Genomic DNA, 18078 nt, shown 5'->3' with positions numbered 1-18078 from the left:
GAGGGCCAGAAAGATATTAAATGCCAGTGTGTCTTTAATAAATATTTGATCAATCAATACAATATTTATGATGAGATACCTTTCTACATAGATGTTTTTCCCAGTGCCCAGGGCATAGAGGCTGGTCAGGATTCGATAGCAGGAAACCTGGACATCATCCACTGTGAAAAGAAAACAAAATCAGAAACCTGTATACTGTACAGTTCTCGTGAACAATTATGTGAAACTGGGCCCCTGGAAACAGACAGGCAAAAGCCCCCAAGTCCCTCCAATACAGAACTTCAAGAATTAAAAAGACAGACAAACTGACTGCAATCGAGCCCATCATGTCATTTATTTGTATTTATTTATTTATTTATATTATTTATTATATTTTAGGAATAAATAAAAAAATGAAACGACTTTGTTGTGTCAGTTTTTGGTTTAATTTGTGTCTATTTTGAGTAATTCTTTATCTGTTTGTCCTCATTCTATGTGTGTTTTATGTAATTCCTGTCTCTTTTATTTTATTGTCCATTTGGGTCATTTGGTGTCAAAATAATTCCGTGTCTAGTTTTGTCGATTTTTGTCTATCTGAAAAAGACACATTATGGTGAAAGCATTCAATAAAGAAAGAGTAGGGCAGTTGCGATACAACTATTTTCAAATTTAAACATCACTTATTATTTAAAATCACTGCAAATGGTAAATTCACTTTGGGGTACAATGTGTCGAATCTGCGCCTGAAAAACTGATGCAAAAACCTTAGTGATTCTGTCCCATAGCTATTAGTGTTTAACGACTTACATTTTAAAGGGTAATCTGTGAAGTGCAATATGTTTATGTACATGTAAAAGACACGGTCCAATTTTCTCTATATTTGCATTAAATATTAAATAAATTTTTTATAATAAATAAAGGAATACCATATGGGTATTTTGCTTGATTAGATTCCCTTTATATAGTTTTAGGAAATTATTGTGGATAATAATTATGCAAAATAGATCAACTTCAGAAGAATTTAAAGGTGTTCAAGCACTGCTTTTTATTGTGTGTTGTCCGTATAAACAGTATACAATTACTGTATTATATAAAAGTGTAAACCAGCACATTGCATCCTGTAGAACAACACGTTTGATCATTTTTTTAGCTGTCAGGACTCACAAAGCAGGTCGACTCCAAAGTGGTGTTGAGTGATGTGTTCAAACAGAGCAGTTAAAATGGGGAGCAGAGCTACAGTGGTGTAATTGATATTCTGCGACACCCCTTTCATCTGCGAGCGAGAGTGAGTGAACTTTCCCAGCTTTAGGTTCTCAAACGTTTTCTCCAAGTCCTCTGCGGCATTTTCAAAGAATGTCCTGAGCCCCACCCGCACCATCTCTGAGCCCGACTTCATCACAGTCCTGTTGGAGTGAAAGAGAGCATGTTAAATGACAAAAACTAAATGAGCTAATATGAAAAGGCAGGGCTATACTGTAGTAAACTGGATAATCATTGATATGCAAAGGACAACACTGTTTACCCACAGTGGGACACTTATGTATAAATTTGATTACTTCACTCCCACAGTCTAGGAAGGTTTTAGTTCTGAAATATGAAATATGACTATCAACCTGACCGCCCGTATCATAAAACATAAATGATTTATTTAATGAATTAGCTGGATATTTAAATTCAAGGTAATATTGATGGGGTTTCTACTTATGCTGTGAAGCTATGAAATAGTAAAACCCATTAACAGGATTAGTCTGTCCAATTGCAGCATTTCACAGTTAATAACATAGCTAAAGGAATTGCTCGTTGTTAAGCCTTAATGTGTCCCAGTAATTTCTATTGTCTTCCTGGACAAATGTTATTTAACCACATTCATTAATGAACTGAGCATTTTTTGTTGAATTTGTCTACTAGCTTTTTTTCCCTTCCCATTTCAACACATAAACACAGCACTTGCTTCCAGGTTCCTTGTAAGTATGACTGCAGGCAAATCTGTATTCACCTGGTGTCCAGGGTATGTGCCAGGATATGCAGACAGCTCACCATGGTGGTGGAGTCACTCCCTGCAAGACATTATGAACAAAACAATCAAAAGGATGATAATGTTGGCCATGTATAGGGATTCTCATGACAGCACTGAGCTCAGGGCTATGTGTGACCCCCAATCAAATGCATATGTTTAGAAAATTTCATAAAACAATATCAAATCAATATTAATCATCTCAGTGGCTCAGACTGCTGTTGTTGAACAGATGTGTGCAGTTTTATGTATAAGCATTTAGTATTAGTATATCACATTATTGTACATTAAAACAATATTATTAAGCCACTATTCATTATAGCTTCAGAGCGGAAGAGTAAAAAAAAACATGGTAAAATATCAGGTACTCAGTTTCACAGTTATAGACACTAACAGTACATTCCTTACTTGTCAGTAGTAATCAGCTTACCAAAGAGTGAAATCCTATGTCTGACAAGAGCTGCCAATTTACAAAACAGGCTGGAGGAGTGAAGGTTAGAAAAGGAAAGGAAATCAGAAAATTACACTGAGTGAATATTTGGAAAGAATATTAGAAATAAAGATGGTTAGAGATCAAGATTTTAAGTTAGGTATAAGTGAAAAGAATTATTTTCATGCCCTTGTTACTGCATGTAATGTAACTAAATGCTACAACTGTGCACCTGGTGACCATCTCCTTCTCCTTGTTGGAGGCATAACCGCTGCTGCTCAGGTTCTTATTGGGGGAAGAGAGGAAGTAGAGAGAGTGGTTCTTGAAGTACTGGTCAATAAGAGGGAGGAGAACCTAAAGGGGGAGAATTATAATGACAACATCAGATCAGGTTAGTTGAAAATTAAACCTTTATTTTCAAGACAATTTTCTTTGAAGGTTTTGTAAACCCTGTAGAATTTTCTGTTTCTGCATAAATATGAACTAAAACATGATCAAATTTTCAGACCAGTGATATGAACACCATTGGTATTTAATGTTCTCCTAATGGCGAACTCATGAACCCTGACATCAGCCACTGCAAGAAGAACATTTAGTTTCCTAGACAACATGTAACCTGGACTGATACATGTCTTTATCTTAGTGTGATTATTGTTGGTCGACCCCTGCTAAGAACCTTAATAGTTGTACTGAATGTATGTACACAATCTACTTGAGAGTTGAATGGAGTCGAAACAGTTCTGCAAACCTCTGAGGTTGTGAAGAATCAAATTTATCTTTTTTTAAATACAGCTTGACCTCACAGACTCGCACCTGATTGTCTTCTGACTGACTGAAATTCTCAATTTTAACTTCTCCTTCAAATTAACTGATAATCCTAAAATAGTTCATAGGTTTGCTAATTTTAGGACTTGATTTCATCATTTTTTAGGTCATATTTATGCACAAAAAATTCAATAGTCTTCACAAACATTCAAGTGCTGCTGTACTGTATGCGGCAGAATTTGTGTCACATCCTTACTTTGGCGAAAAATTTGATTTCCTGTTCATGAGGGGATCTGTCAGTTTTTCCACTGGCAGCCATGGCCTCTGGATTGAGAACACACACATTTATGTAATTTTAAGCAATGAGACTAGTATTTGTACTGTAGTAATATCCTATTTTATGTTAACATACCTAGGTGACTGATGAACTCCTGAGCTGAATCAACATACTTAAGCAGCTTTTTAAGAAATTTATACGCAAACCTCTTCTCCATGGAAGAAGAATCCTGCTCAAGGTCCTTCAGACCTCTGCAACACAATAACATAATAGCTACGAATCAAGATTTTCATACCACTTGATTTCTTGGTAGAACATAATCTAAAGTTAATGCAATGCAATAAAATGACATATTCAGAGAGAGACATTTAGTGCATTTACATGGACTAGAGTAAGAAGGTTACAGTTGGCTTTTTTCACAAAAGCTGATTTCTTCATTGTAATGTAAACTGGAAAAGCAAGTTCACAAAATCGGGGTAGGGGATTAGGGAAACCTGGTTTCCCCAAGTAGATTTCTGTTTGAGAACGGCAATTACTCTGCCATGTATACGCGCAACCAGGTTTCTAGTCTACATCTAAGTTTAAGTAATACAAGTGCCTCATAGAAGTCTGAATAAGTCACTTTGTCCCACAAAGATTTTACCACTGTAACACTTTGTATTATTTAATGGCAGTTCAGAAATAACCTTTCCTCAGAAAACCGACTGTAACCTGGTTACTTAAGTCCATGTTAAGTCCATTGTGTGTGTGTGTGTTTGTGTGTGTGTGTACATGCATTCATGTATGTGTTGACCTTGTGATGCTAAAGCCATTGATTTGCAGGAAGCGAAAAAGGTCCTGGGCCTTCTCTCGATCACGAGCCTTCTCCTTGGCTGTCAGCGTGTCATAGGGCACCAAAAGTAGGTGTGTTCCACCACCTAAAAAAAATAATGCAACACAAACCACTCAGCTGAACCTAATTATTCCATACCAGCAAGGCAATCACTTGCAGAGGCACATGCAGTACAAACAGTGCAACCAATGCTTGGTCCAACCACCGAACCACACGCACGCACGCACAGACACACACATAGACAGACTCTTCTTTTCTCTTTTGCTGGCAACAATGTTCAATATGTGTTCATGAATGACTTCATTAGAAATTCACCTCTGCTTCCAAGGTCACTCTTTTTCTTTTTGGCCCAGATGTTATGGTAATTTTCAGCCACGACCTCCACCATCCCCTTGGACCAAAGACAAAGTAATAATATAATTTTACGTTCAAAAATATTGCTTTTCATGTCACATTTAGAGTAATTTAGATCTAAAAAGAAATAAATGTACACAACAAAAAATGATGGAGTCCCTCACCTGCAATTCTCTGGAAAGAACCACTTTGCTTGTGTCTATTGGGCTCGGATGAAAGCCATTTGACTGAAAATAATGGACATTTAGAGTGAGATGCAATATGAAGTAACCTCTCAATGCTTTGATAAAACAAGATTCTTAAGCAATGATTCTGTTTCAAATTTGAAAATTGTGTTCCAATCTAAAGGCTTTTGAGTGAGACTCACTCTTCAAACCAATCAGAGAAGGTCAAACTCTGTGTGTTACATCCTCTATGAGAATCCACTTGCTTTGTCAGTTCTTGTTGCCCAAGACAGGTTAATAACTAGTCTTATGCTTTAGGGTAAAGAGTGCTAAAAAAAATACCAAAAAGTCTGATAGCCTGTAAGAATACATAAATAGTTGATTTTAATAGCTAGAAGTAATTGTTTAAAAAAGCATGTCCCTAAGATATGGTCTCCAAACTTTGGCACCTTTTGAATCTTTTTCACAATGTTATTATAGTCTCATGCTATTAATAGTCTCATGCTATTATTATCAACATATTCTTTGTATGCTACCTGTGAGGTCTGCGATATCTTTCTCATTTTCTCATTCTCTCTCTGCTGAGACATACTCTCTCCATCCTTAGTCCTGTCGATGCTCCAGCCCATTGCCAGCATGCTCTTTAGGGACTCTCTAATTGGCCATCTGTAAATCTCTTTCTCCTTAAACACAAACATGGAAATGGGGAACAAGGACTAGAAACATTGTCATTGCCTCCTTAATATTAATCTTCATAAATGTCACATTGAGCATACAGTACCTTCTCTGTCAGGGCTTTGTAGGTCCGGAGCTGAGGGTGAGTCTTGGCCTTCTCATCCACACAATCTCCGTATTTCCATCCCAGCAGTACCTGAGTTACAAGCACAGAGGGATGTACAAGAGTCAAGCACTAAACACTCATTGCTTGATTCAATATTTAAAAAACATTTTCCCAGTTGGATGCTCTTATCTCAGGCTTTACCTTCTCTGCAGACCATTTCTCATGGGAATGCTCAGCATATTTGTTGGCAAAGTGCTCAAGCTTCTCTGGAAGAGCAATGCTAAAAAAACATTCTCATGATTAGTACTCCAGTCTATTAATATGTGTATTACTAAAGTTGTATACATCATATACTAGACACTATCACAGGTACAATACAATATGTCAAGCTGTATTTATACTGTATTTCTCAATAATGTGTGGCTTACTTAGCAGTATTGATGGGTTTGGGGTCAAAGTTGCCCTGAGCATCTACAGAAACAGGCTTTTCCAAAGTGGTACTTATGGATGCATCCACATAGTCTGGGGGCAAAGCTCCAGCTATGGCACTGAGGCACGGCATGGCCATTTTGAATAGCTCTGGGTCATATTTCTGCATATGGAAATAAAGAAAGTTACAGAAGGAAATGTGCACTGTACTTCCTGAAATGTTGTTACTACACTTCTACAAAATGTGATATAGCCACTCTTATGTGAGAGTAACAGGCCCAGAGGAAGAGAAATGATGAAGAATTATCCTTAAAGATGCAGCATGCTAAATGGCTCTCTAGGTATTGATGTTTTCAGACTGACCCTTTGCACAGCCTCCTTTCATGAGTGTACATTTAGAAAATATGCTGGGTCCAATATATTGTTGTATGTATATTCAACTGTTTAAATCATTTTTGCGTGACATTTATGATATCACACTCTCTTGGAAGTAGGTCCAAGTTAGATACAGACAACATACAGTACGTACACGTAAGTGGCCCCTCACCCTCTGGGACAGAGAATCAAACACTCCCCAGAAGATTTTCTTGGTAAGCAGTAGTTCATCCTCAGATGCCGTGCCATAGCTGCCCCAGCCAGACAGGAGGCAATAGTACTTCCAGTTCTGTTCATAGTGGTTGGTTAGCAGCTGGAGGACACAGAGAGGGGTGAAAGCCATAGTGGGTAATAAATAAAAGCTTTAATGACATGCATGCAGCTTGTCCATGTAGTCACAATGCTGTCAATGTCAGTAGACTACACATGTACAGCAAATAAACCTCAAAGAGAACATCTCATACTCAAAAAATAGTTAAACTGTGTACATGAAACTTAAGAACTAGTGTGTTTTGCATGTCCCACAACAGTCATAGTTTACTACATACAGTATCCAGTGTTTCCCTTGTGGGGCCAAACTAAACAATAAAGCAGACAAGCCAGCAATAACACAGTCCCATACTTAATTGATTAATCCAGCATATGTGTCTGAGAGAAAGAAGTGAACAACAGCAATTTTACATTAAATCTACAACTGCTCTGAATTGTTTGGAAGATTCCACCAAGCTGACAATCTAAAAAACTGCGGTATCAAAGTGTGACACAAAGTGGGCACACATTGCACGGTTAGACTTTACATAATATGCTGATGGATAGAGAGCCAGATTGAAAAGGGGTTTCAAGACTGATACAACTGAAGAAATTGTTGCTCACCCTAAGAGGCATCTTGCAGTAGTCAGTCAGCAAGGGCACATCAAAGACAAGACGGCACAGGAGCTGCTGCAGCATAGAGGGACGAAGATGCCTGCAGAATATCGTAAGAGAAAGATAAGAGTGCTTCCGCTATGGGCAGCTTTTAACATCTTCTGTCACACTGACTTAGGGTATTTAGGGGACCGAGTCTCTGAGTTATACTATAAAATGTTCTGTTGATCACTGCTACTTCTACCTGCAGAGATACAACACATGTTTGGTGTATTATCAAGAGCTAGAGAAAATTTTTACTCTATAAATAAAGAGTTTCTTACTTGCAGACGGCAAGCAGGCACTCTTCTATGGCATCTCTCTGGGCCTTTGTGAGCGAACGGCCCTTTGAAAGACGATAAATTGTATAAAGAGTGGAGTCGATGAGGGTGGCATAGTGTTCAGTACCAGCAAATAGAGGGGCACAGCGGGTGAGAAGTGGTAGCATTGCTGAACCTATGTAGCGGTTTAGGGCGAGAGCCGTCTCTGTGGTGCACAAACCCTCCTGTAGAAAAAAAGTCCCAGGTCAAACAACATGTGTAATGTAATTTGTAAAAGCAAGACTACCTTAGACTACACTGTAGTACAAGGTATAAGTACATAACATAGATTGATCCCTTTTGATTAGCAAGTTGAGCTAAACAGTACAAGGTGCTATTACAACCACCAACACAATTAAAACAGTTTGTGGGACGTTGCATATATCAAATAAGTGAGTATCTGTCAGTGTAAACAGTACTGTGTTCTTCTTGATTTCAGAGAGGTCAGAGATAATTGAATGCTGTTGTCCCACTGCTATCACACTAACACTATTCATAGTGCCTAATAGCAGCTTTAGGGCACTGCCAGAGCAATAAAAAAAATTACAGAGTTTGCTTTGGGTTTCCTTTGCTGTCTAGGAAATTCGAGGTTACCACTGGACAAATCTTATGTACGTGGAGAGACTGCAGCTCCCATAATAGCTGACGTCACTTCACAGGCCAGGCTGAAAGATTTTCCTTTGTGTGCTGTTGTATTTTAAACAGCATTTTAAAACATTAGCCTAAGTGATGACTGATTCACTTAAGCAAAAAGCCTGTGACATTTAACAGTATAGAGTTAAAAAGGCCAATTTCTTTCTCAATTTTCTTTTTTCTTAATGGATTTAATAAAAACTTCATAAAACCTGTTTTGATGATAAATAAACGTAAAGAACAATTACATTAATCACCTGAAAATAAACTTAACTTACAGTGTAATGAGGAGTTCCTCATTAGTGTAAAAGGTTGCCCAATATTATTGATCTGAAACCACCTTGATGAATTCATGTTATAGAGACTGTTTATCACTTCTCCCCTGTGTTGTCAGCTTTACCTACCGTATCTAGAGATGTAGCTGCCCTGAGGTCAGAAAGAAAGCCCACTTCCAGCAGGTGAAGCAAAAAGCTCTGGTCCTCGATACCGTACACCCTGTCCAAAAATAGGACCATGGGTGCCTTATGGTCTGGACAAAAGCTGGCTGACATGTTGGGCTCTGTCACTGAACCATCTGAGAGCAATACAGAGAAATTAAGCGTTTTAATCAGAGTACTCATCTCAGGTATGAAGGAGATGAATACGCTTGGTACGTAGTGGCAAGTCTTTTCTGATTAGAAGAGTCATGTGTATTCACTAGCCAGCACGCAGCAGACTGTGGATGAGAGTTTTCTGGTCCTGGAGCTGCAGCTGGCTGTCTTCATTCCGGGCCTGCTGACAGAGCTTGTGTGGCAGTGCTCACAGCAGCAAATTTAAGAGGCGAGCCTTGCCAGGCTTATGCAGATCAATCAATAGAGCAAGACAGCTCGCTATAGAAATGATCTGGCTTACTCAGAGCTATGGGAGTGTGCATTAAAGTGTTGCGCTGATTAAAAAGGCATGAGCAGCGAAATGTAATCAATAACCTTCCACCTTTCAATGTGCAGTTTTGTAGACATTGTGTTGTAGCATGCAAATGAAAATGATGTGTCATCTGATTGAAAGGTATATTGTAACCATACTGGAACCAGGACCTTTGTTGGTGATGGGCATTTTGAGTGGTATGCTGATAATTCCCACAAGGTCTTCAGTCGGCACCAGAGAGCGCAGTATAGCACGAATACGCAAAGCTTCACCTTTCCCCTTGTTGATAAGCTAATGAGGGAGAATAAAATGCATGTGAAATAGGAAAATGAAAAACAACAAAATAATAAAAATTGCAAAACAAACACATACATGCATCTCGGGTGCACATCGTCCCAACAGGTCAATAAGTGCAGAGTAAAAGGACATGATGGCATTCCCCATGTGAACCACCTCCTCCTCGTGATCTACATCAGCAGATCTAACAGTGGAAAAAGAGAACAGTTTAGAAGTAACTAAAATTCAAATGAGAATACAGCAAGGAAGATAAGCAGGTAGTCTTAAAGGCCCTAGCCCTAAATAAATAAGCTTTGCCTGATCTTAATGGCTTACACATCAGGACTGAGTCCCTGGACAGAGCCCGGTAGGTCCAAAGCGGGTGTCTCAGAGATCTTGATGGCTTCCTTCATAGCTGCCAAGAGGCCGTTCCCTCCCTCTCCCCTCAGGGCAGGTCCGAAACACTCCGGACGACGGATCAGCAGCTTGACCACAACACTGGAGTTCTCCTCCACACTCTCACCTAGAAGAGTACACATATTGTAGCTCTGACATACACACACTGCTATTCTCAAGCCTTCGGCAAAACTACTGGTAGACTTTGCCTTAATCCACTTTCTCAGACTTGTAACTTTGCTAGCATATTACATGGTTAAAGAGATGCAAAAAAGAAATTTTACGTAATTTAAAAAAGTAGCAGAAAGAAATAGGGTGTGAGTCGCACCATTGACAAAGACAGCAAACCGCAAAAAGGACAGGTAACGCTCTCCCTCAATTGGGTTCCAACCAATGTCGGGGTAACCTTTAGCCAGGAGCATTGGACAGCTCTGGAGCCCACACCCTGCTAGGTAGGTGACGACCTACAAATACAGAATACACGGTAGATATTAAAATATTCTTGTTACGCAGCTTTAATCTATTTATTCCATTTAAATTTGAGTGTATCTTAATTTTAATAAGAACATAGGTAGATCCCATGCACATATTCTGTAAGTCACAAAGCAAAAAGCAAATCTTACCTTGTCAAGATCAGGTTCTTCCAGTGCCAGAGCCAGGCCGTTGTTGTCCATCACTGAGGAGGCAGCCACATCTAAGGGAGTGGAGCCCCTCATAGCTGGTGAAGCTACAGTGTAAACACATGGTCATGGTCAGCAGTTTAAATGTATTGTCATTCATATTAGCCTTTTTCATTTTAACGATATGCTTTACAAACTGCAGGGGGTGGTATTTCCACTTTTTCTGAATATCACTAGCAGCTAGTCTGCACACATAATACACAGAGGGGATACACTGGGTATACAGGGTACACAGAAGGCACTGTGTGTACAAAAACATAATCTCTGATATTGTAGTAGTTTGTGTATGTTTTGTGGCATCTAAAATAAGACTTAACAATTTTATTCTTAGGTTTAATTGTTTGCCACGTAACTTGTTGCCACCTTTTCAATGAGCAATCTGTCAATTGTATATGTGCATAGCATAATTAGTTTGTGTGTGTCTCCAACCCAGCAAGGTGCTTACTGTGGTAATGGCTTCTAACAGAGTGGACAATTTGCTCTCATTTTTGTTACATTTTCAGTGGTCCAATGCACCAAACAAGTCCTGTGATAGCAAAATGATGTTTACAGCAATGCACCAGTATTAATAAGAATTCTGCCAGCTGTTACAATGTGTTTTTCATTCATTCTGGAGCTTTTAAAAATATTTTGGGCCTTTGTTTTATGGAGTGTTGCAACCAACATGCTGGATCTTTTTTCAAGTACATCCTTTGGTACATCCTACAGTTTGCAAAGTTTGGTTGAAATCATGCTGTATGTTCTTCATAAACTTATGTAATAGCTCCTAGAAGCATGGTGAATAATAGTAATAAAAAGAGACAGAGAGCTTTACCCACCTAGACCCACACTGCTATTCTCCAGCAGGTAGCTAAGGTGATCGAACATGGCTTTTTGGTTCTGACGACTGATCCGACAGAAGTAGCACAGGAAGCGACAACAGCTTGCTACCATCTTGGGGAAAGCAATTTCCTGTGGAATGTTACATTCAGACTAAAAAGGGTCATACATCTTACCTGGTTGAATAATTACAAAAGAAATATGAGAGTTGCGTGACCTTTAATCATGAGCATCTGACAACATAAGATGCTCCTGGCATTTTTCAGTCTGGGGCATCAATCTCACGCATTAATGAGGAGTATCTTTATGACTAGACATGAGAAGGATCTGCCTGCTAGATTTTGTCACACAAAAAAACTGTAACAAGTAGTTTTGAAGTTGTTATTGCTTTAACCGGAATTACAGCGCTTATTGTAATGACTTCCTCTAGGCATGTTACTAAAACTTTGCAACATACTTAAAGCAAATGATAACAAACAAAACTGGACTAAAACTCAAACTTTGTATTTGGGAATGACATCATTTCTGATAAGGCGGTGCAGTGGGTGCTGTGAATGATGGCATGTGAAAGCAGAGTTAAATATAGAGGTAGAAGCAGATAAACCTGGGATTTGTCTCCTCCAAGCACATTGACCATAACCTCCATGACAGTCTCGTGCATTCCAAGTATTCTCATTAGATTTGGGTGCTGGTAGAACACCTTGTTGTTCATGATGTCGCTGGAAAGGGAAAAAAGCCATAAAGAGATATGCTGGATATAAAATACATTATTAGTTTGAAAACATCTATGAATAGGGATATTAAGACAAGAAATATATATGTATTAGTTTTTTCAAAAATTTTTCTTCAAATTATAAAATGTTCTAATTTAAAGAGCATTTTGTGGAATCAAGGAAATGTGATGACCTACCCTAATCCATCGATCATGAGCTTCTCCTCCTCTTTTCCCATGCGGACAGACAGCAGAGACCTGATCTGACCCAAAGAGGCCAGGAGGTTAATGGTGTCTTGCACTGAGGCAGCACTAATGGTGTAAGTCTTCCTCATTGCTCGAAGCAGCTCCCCAATGCTGTCATACTGCCTCCTGAGCAGGCTAAACATCTTGCGGACAAGTTCTGGATCCTGGATGTGACACTCCTGGGCCCAGCTGACCATCGTTTGAGAGATCAGCTCTTTCAGATTAGCTGGAAAAACATAGGTGAAGATCATTAAAATGTTAATTTTTTAGATTTAGATTTCATTTTAAATGAAACAATGAGACCCAAAAAGTTTTTATTTGATGATGACTCTTGTCAAGTGATGACACACTTTTCAGAGATAAAGGTCAATTCTTTCATAGTAATTAATTTTTAAATCAAGTTGTATACATGTATGAAGTATAAATTGTTGTAAATGAGTTATGCTAAACAGAATTAGCATTCATTTGGAGTATTGTTTCTGGTTACCTGATAAACATAAGTTCAATATTTATATTCTGCTTATGGCTCTGATTCGCTCTCCCAATTCCTAAAGGAAATAGTTTTTAATTTATTGAATCCTGCAATGTGTCCTGCAATCCATCTAGTCTCTTACGTCGTCATTTAGTGCTGCACTGGTAGTGGACAGTGGGTTTATCCATGGGTTTTACAGAAGTCTACTGGCACTGAAAACAACACTGATAAAATTAAGACTGAATGAAAACATCTGGGCAATGGATCCAAGACAATTAATATAAAGCCACTAAAATGCTCAGCAAAAATAAGATGACCAGCAGAGCTGCATAATAATTCTGTGTGGGATCATGAATACAAAAGAACTTGGAACAATTTGATTAATTGTTAAAACCTAAACATTGATTAGTGCAGCTACAATCAATGTTTTGATTAAACATTTCGTAGATAAAGAAATACATCTGTGTGGCTCTATAATTACTAATTATCAAGCAGAGCTTTTGTTAAAACAATACAATATTTTAAACTCTCACTGCATTGTCTTGTCTTGGGCTTAATAAGAAATACTACAACCTTCCCTCCATTAACTGAAGTCACACCAAGACACAACCTACTTATCCCATGTATTTCTTAATCACATATACTGTACACATCTAGACTCATTATCACACACACACACCACAACAAAGTTCTATAAGACTGGTGTTAAAAGGGTCTTCGAGTTGACTAGGTGCTCTCCTTTTTCCCGAGCCAAAACATGAGTACCTAAAAACCCAAAAACAAATTTCAAATGCTACTTTCCCAAACTGGTTCAATGATGCAAATAAGGCTTTGAACACAGAACAAGAAAAGGCAGACAGCCCCTTATTCACGTGACTTTAGTCAAGACAAGGGGAAAGCAAGCTGCAATGCTCTACTTTAAAAAGAGAGATAATCAGCTGTGTTTGAGCAATGTCAGATATTTTCTTCCCATTGTGTGCAAAAAGAAAAGCTCCCAGTTACTGAGCTCATTCAACAGATTTTTAGTGAAGCGAAAAAAAATCATGTTATGTAAAGAATACGGGAGGGGAATGGGATGATGTATTAATAGTTCTGAAGAGCACAAAATTCCACTTCTGTGGTTTGACTGAGACATTTGTTTGGACAGCTCATCTGAGGGTTACCCTTAAGGCTTCATTTAAGCTTTATCAATAGGGTGTGTGGGTGAGCGTGCGCACATATATTTGTGTGTGTTGTTAGGCTATTAATATACATAAACACAGAAGGACATCAATTAAACAACTCAGAGCCATAAAGGTGGAGTAATTTACACACAATTGATTTCCTTAAAAGTACTGCAATTAGGTGATTGCGTTTTTTATGCCACTGTGTCAGTTTGATTGATTAGATAAGTTGGTTTTCCAGTGATGGCTTGACACCAGGCTGTGGGTGTCATGGTCACTGGTAACTGATCCTGCCACAAAGAGTTGCGTGGGTGTGAGAGAAAGGACAGCAGCACCAGCTTTCTCCAAAATGAGAAGTGACATTTCTTCCTCTCAACCAACATGCTTCTCAACACCTGACTCTTATTCTGTCACACTATCAAACACACTTGTTTATTACTTCACCCTCTGTTTTGCTCTTTACAACACCTTTCTAGAACTTTTCCTTCACTGCAGCCCAACAAACAAATCCAACTTGTCCAGACGTTTTTACAATATAGGAAACCATGCATAATTCTTGTTCTCTTACACACATACATTTCTTTAAGGCAAGTCTTTATGTCACTTAATGGTTCTGGTTGATAAATGATTCACCAGAGGCAAGAATCTACATCTGTGCTCCTTTTATTTCATTAAACAGCATGGATAATTGCACTTTTTTCTTCAGGGCCTCACTAAGTAAGATGATAGGATGAAAATACAGGAGACTTGTATATCCTGCATAAATGCGGAACATACCACTATACCCACTGCTTTGTGCAAAGGCCTGAATCCCCTCACCCAGATAATAACAGAAAGTGGATATGGATCCAAGTTTACGAGTGGAGTTACCATCAGCCACTTCCTGTCCGTGGAGGATATGCTACAACATCTAAATTCAAATTAGTTAACTTTACTTAAAAAGTAAGAAAATTAAGATTGTGTTGATTAGCTGTAATTATCCAGTGCTCACATCAGCCCCACCAGAGTGTAAAAGGTATATGATACTGCATTAACATGAAATATATTTTCACTTGCATCAGTGCAAATGTTTATCTTCCCTGTGACGGTAAAAAAACCTATGGAGCTTAAAGGTCCAGATGGACAGGAATGTACTAGCTAACCAACCAGATACTGTGGTAGTAGACAAGGAACAGAAGATGGCAGATGTAAAAGAGAGAGCAGTTCCAAGTGACAGCAACATCAAGAAGACCAGAGAGTAAAAAAGGAACTGGAGAATTTGGAAAGTGAAAGACAAAGTGGCCCCTTAAGAACTTAGGAGTTTGAGTTGGTCTGACATTTTCTCAATTCTTATTTCTTGTACAGTCACAGTCACAGAGAAGAAATCTCCTAAATAATAATGCAGGCCCCATAGTTTTAGCCCTCTGTGCAAACAAATAAAATATATTAAAGGAAAATTATTGAAAGAAAAACATATTTAGTAAGTAAAATAATTTCCCTGAAAGGACTTCCCTTTTACTCCCTTATTATATTCCCTTCCCTCACTTCCTGTCTCCTCCAATTGTTATACCAGTAGAAGTGATGCTCCTGAGTTGCAGCTGTCACCACAAAGCACTCCTTTAATCAATCAGTCCTCAAACAATACACCGCAGAGACCACACCCACCATCACCCAAAGTACTCTTTTAAAGATAACACCTACACCATCCTCTATTTTCATCCTGGCCTGCTCCTTTAAGTTCAGTGGTTTGGTCTTATATGCTCCACATCAGGGTCACACCTAATCCCAGGAGAGAGATTGCCTTCCAGTGTCTGCGGTCAGGGGGACAACATATTTCGGCCCACATTTATCTTCCTGCCATTTGGCCACTTCCTAGTGCCAGCATCACTTTCAAGAATAGATGAGGATGGTATGGCAAAGGCAAGCTTTCTAAAAGATTCTCAGAATTCTCTATCTAGGCAATAAAGACAGAAACATGTGTCTTGTTTTATTGCCAGTACAGATTGTTTCTCAGGAAAAATTATGCAGTATATAAGAGAAAAACGGCTGTCATAAATAAAGATGTACTCTAAGAAATAAAATCCAAACTGTGAAAAGCCTCTTTAAAGCAGCAAAATGTATCTTTTTAACCATTTCAGAAATAAATGTATAATACAACCTGTTCTGCATTTATACTATTGTAGCACTCCATTTCTTGTGTGCAATGATTGAAACCCTTTTTTATTGTACTGTGTGTGCTCCAAACTGTGTATATTTTTTATGTACACATACACACATAGTGGTTTAATCAAGTTAAGATTTGGTTTTTATCATCAGTGGTTTTTCTCTCATCTTTTTTGGAGCAGCTCACAGGAGATGTTCTTCACTCTGGAGCCTCTTCTCTGCCCAGGACCATATTAGCATAATAAAATTGAAAAGAAATTGAAATGGAAATGACTGCTTTAATTCACGTGACACCAAGCAGGCAAATAAGAGGCAAGACTGGGGGTGCGAGAGCTACAATACAAGAGCTTCTGATTTTAATTCTTCCTCTTAGCAAAGAACAGAAGCCGCTGTAAACAAGCAGGATCTAGTGCAGGGGTCACCAACATGTTGCCCGTGGGCCCAGGTGGCCCACAAAGACCACATGAGTAGCCCGCGGGCCTGTTCTTAAAATACCTCACCATAGCGCCACTTACCAATGAGCTGCATTTAATTTTTTTGTTGCTATTCTTTTTGAAATCACATTTTATAGTTATTGTGAGAAATCATTAACATGATCCACGTCTTCACATAGACAAATATTATTAATTTAATAAATTATTATTAATAATATATAGTTAAATGGTTAATTGAGCACATGTTATTTCAAAAGTGTGTATTAAACTGGTAGCCCTTCGCATCAATAGGTACCCAAGAAGTAGCTCTGAGTTTCAATAAGGTTTGTGACCCCTGATCTAGTGTAAATGGATAAAATGTATGCCCAGAACTTGTACATTTGCAAAAATAAAACACATTTTATAAAAGACGATTCAGAACCAGACAAAATTTAATGTTGTGCTCAAGGACACTTTTTTATGTCAAGTTTTGGACATTTTGATTAGGAAGTAAAAGCTAATGAAGGCAAAGCTTGCCATTCTTAAAGACTTGACTGATTACAGCTTGTAATCAGTTGCTATAGTTACAAGGCCACGCTTGGTTTCAAGCTTTCTGACAAGAATATGAATTCAGAAATATGGTGAGCTGAGTTAAGACATTAAATATCAGTGTTTACAAATTTTTTTAATCCCAAATATTGAAGTCAGTTATAAATGCTTCTCAATTCAAATAATCATTTAAATTCTGGAATGAAAAACTGTGATTCTCTCACATGGTGCAGTTTGCTCCTTCTCCGTGGGCTCCTCTGCTTTGTGAGGCTGTCCTTTAATCTTTTTCACCAGCATTAGAAGCCGACCTTTAATAGATGTATCTTGCTTGTCTTCATCTTCCTCCATAGGGATTCCTACACAACACAGAGCAATAAATATACTATATGCATGGAGCATATTAAAACAGTATTTCTGTCAAGCTGGGATCCTATGGGGTTAGCAGACTTGCCATGTATATGATGTGGTTTGTCACAATTTCATGTTGACTCTAATTCTCCCATTACTGGTTGAAACCAAATTTTCAGCATGGCTGACAATGATATTAGACTAGTAGTATCACGCAGTGTTGTGCAACTTAATTATTTATGATAGCATTAAGAGGTCAAAGCAATCTGTGAAGCGCTGCACTATAACTTCTCTGATGAGAGGCAGAGAGAAAAAGGAAAGCATTTCTTTACTACTAGCACAGTTTAGTTGATGTTGACACAATGGGAGATCAAGCAATAAAACATTTTATCCAATAAAACTCTTTAAAGCAATATTAAATTCAGTCTTACATTGTAATGCATTAAATACAATAAAATTAAATTACAATAAAATACAATAAAACATGTTTAATGATAAAACAATACCAATGAAGCAGCAAATATAGGTTTTGCAAGAGCTGCGTCTCACCACAATGGAGCTGCAACTGGTTGTGAAAATCATAGAGTTCCTCCTGGATGTGTGTTGGACAAGGACAGTCCTCACCCATACTGAAGGTTAGCAGCATGTTGATCTGAAATGACAGATAAAGTCAGACATTTAGAAGAAGTAAAATTAAATGGCC

At 38.3% G+C, this 18078-nt stretch overlaps 1 protein-coding gene across 26 annotated transcripts in view; it reads right to left on the bottom strand.

The window, feature by feature from the left end:
* The window catches only part of LOC137101345 (ryanodine receptor 3-like), a 91305-nt gene that overhangs the window by 22026 nt on the left and 51201 nt on the right, over positions 1-18078 (bottom strand). For 13 of the 26 annotated variants that reach the window (XM_067479671.1, XM_067479672.1, XM_067479649.1 and 10 more), the window contains 28 exons: positions 17925-18027; positions 17252-17383; positions 12241-12514; positions 11935-12049; positions 11330-11483; positions 10455-10558; positions 10160-10295; positions 9772-9958; positions 9532-9640; positions 9330-9450; positions 8661-8830; positions 7588-7808; positions 7274-7364; positions 6555-6713; positions 6025-6188; positions 5798-5876; positions 5597-5686; positions 5352-5498; positions 4816-4878; positions 4613-4688; positions 4259-4382; positions 3601-3716; positions 3445-3512; positions 2656-2777; positions 2424-2473; positions 1976-2036; positions 1144-1382; positions 80-161 (listed from right to left, as the gene is read on the bottom strand). In XM_067479671.1, coding sequence (XP_067335772.1) covers positions 80-161; positions 1144-1382; positions 1976-2036; positions 2424-2473; positions 2656-2777; positions 3445-3512; positions 3601-3716; positions 4259-4382; positions 4613-4688; positions 4816-4878; positions 5352-5498; positions 5597-5686; positions 5798-5876; positions 6025-6188; positions 6555-6713; positions 7274-7364; positions 7588-7808; positions 8661-8830; positions 9330-9450; positions 9532-9640; positions 9772-9958; positions 10160-10295; positions 10455-10558; positions 11330-11483; positions 11935-12049; positions 12241-12514; positions 17252-17383; positions 17925-18027 — 3557 coding nt within the window. The remainder of the gene's footprint in view (positions 1-79; positions 162-1143; positions 1383-1975; positions 2037-2423; positions 2474-2655; positions 2778-3444; positions 3513-3600; positions 3717-4258; positions 4383-4612; positions 4689-4815; positions 4879-5351; positions 5499-5596; positions 5687-5797; positions 5877-6024; positions 6189-6554; positions 6714-7273; positions 7365-7587; positions 7809-8660; positions 8831-9329; positions 9451-9531; positions 9641-9771; positions 9959-10159; positions 10296-10454; positions 10559-11329; positions 11484-11934; positions 12050-12240; positions 12515-17251; positions 17384-17924; positions 18028-18078) is intronic. The other 13 variants (XM_067479661.1, XM_067479667.1, XM_067479666.1 and 10 more) reach the window with 3 other exon arrangements.

The sequence above is a fragment of the Channa argus genome, chromosome 16, assembly GCF_033026475.1.
Source record: "Channa argus isolate prfri chromosome 16, Channa argus male v1.0, whole genome shotgun sequence".
In the NCBI taxonomy this organism is placed as follows: Eukaryota; Metazoa; Chordata; class Actinopteri; order Anabantiformes; family Channidae; genus Channa; species Channa argus.
The sequence above is the reverse complement of the archived record's forward strand: the minus strand, read 5'-3'. Positions and strand labels throughout refer to the sequence as shown.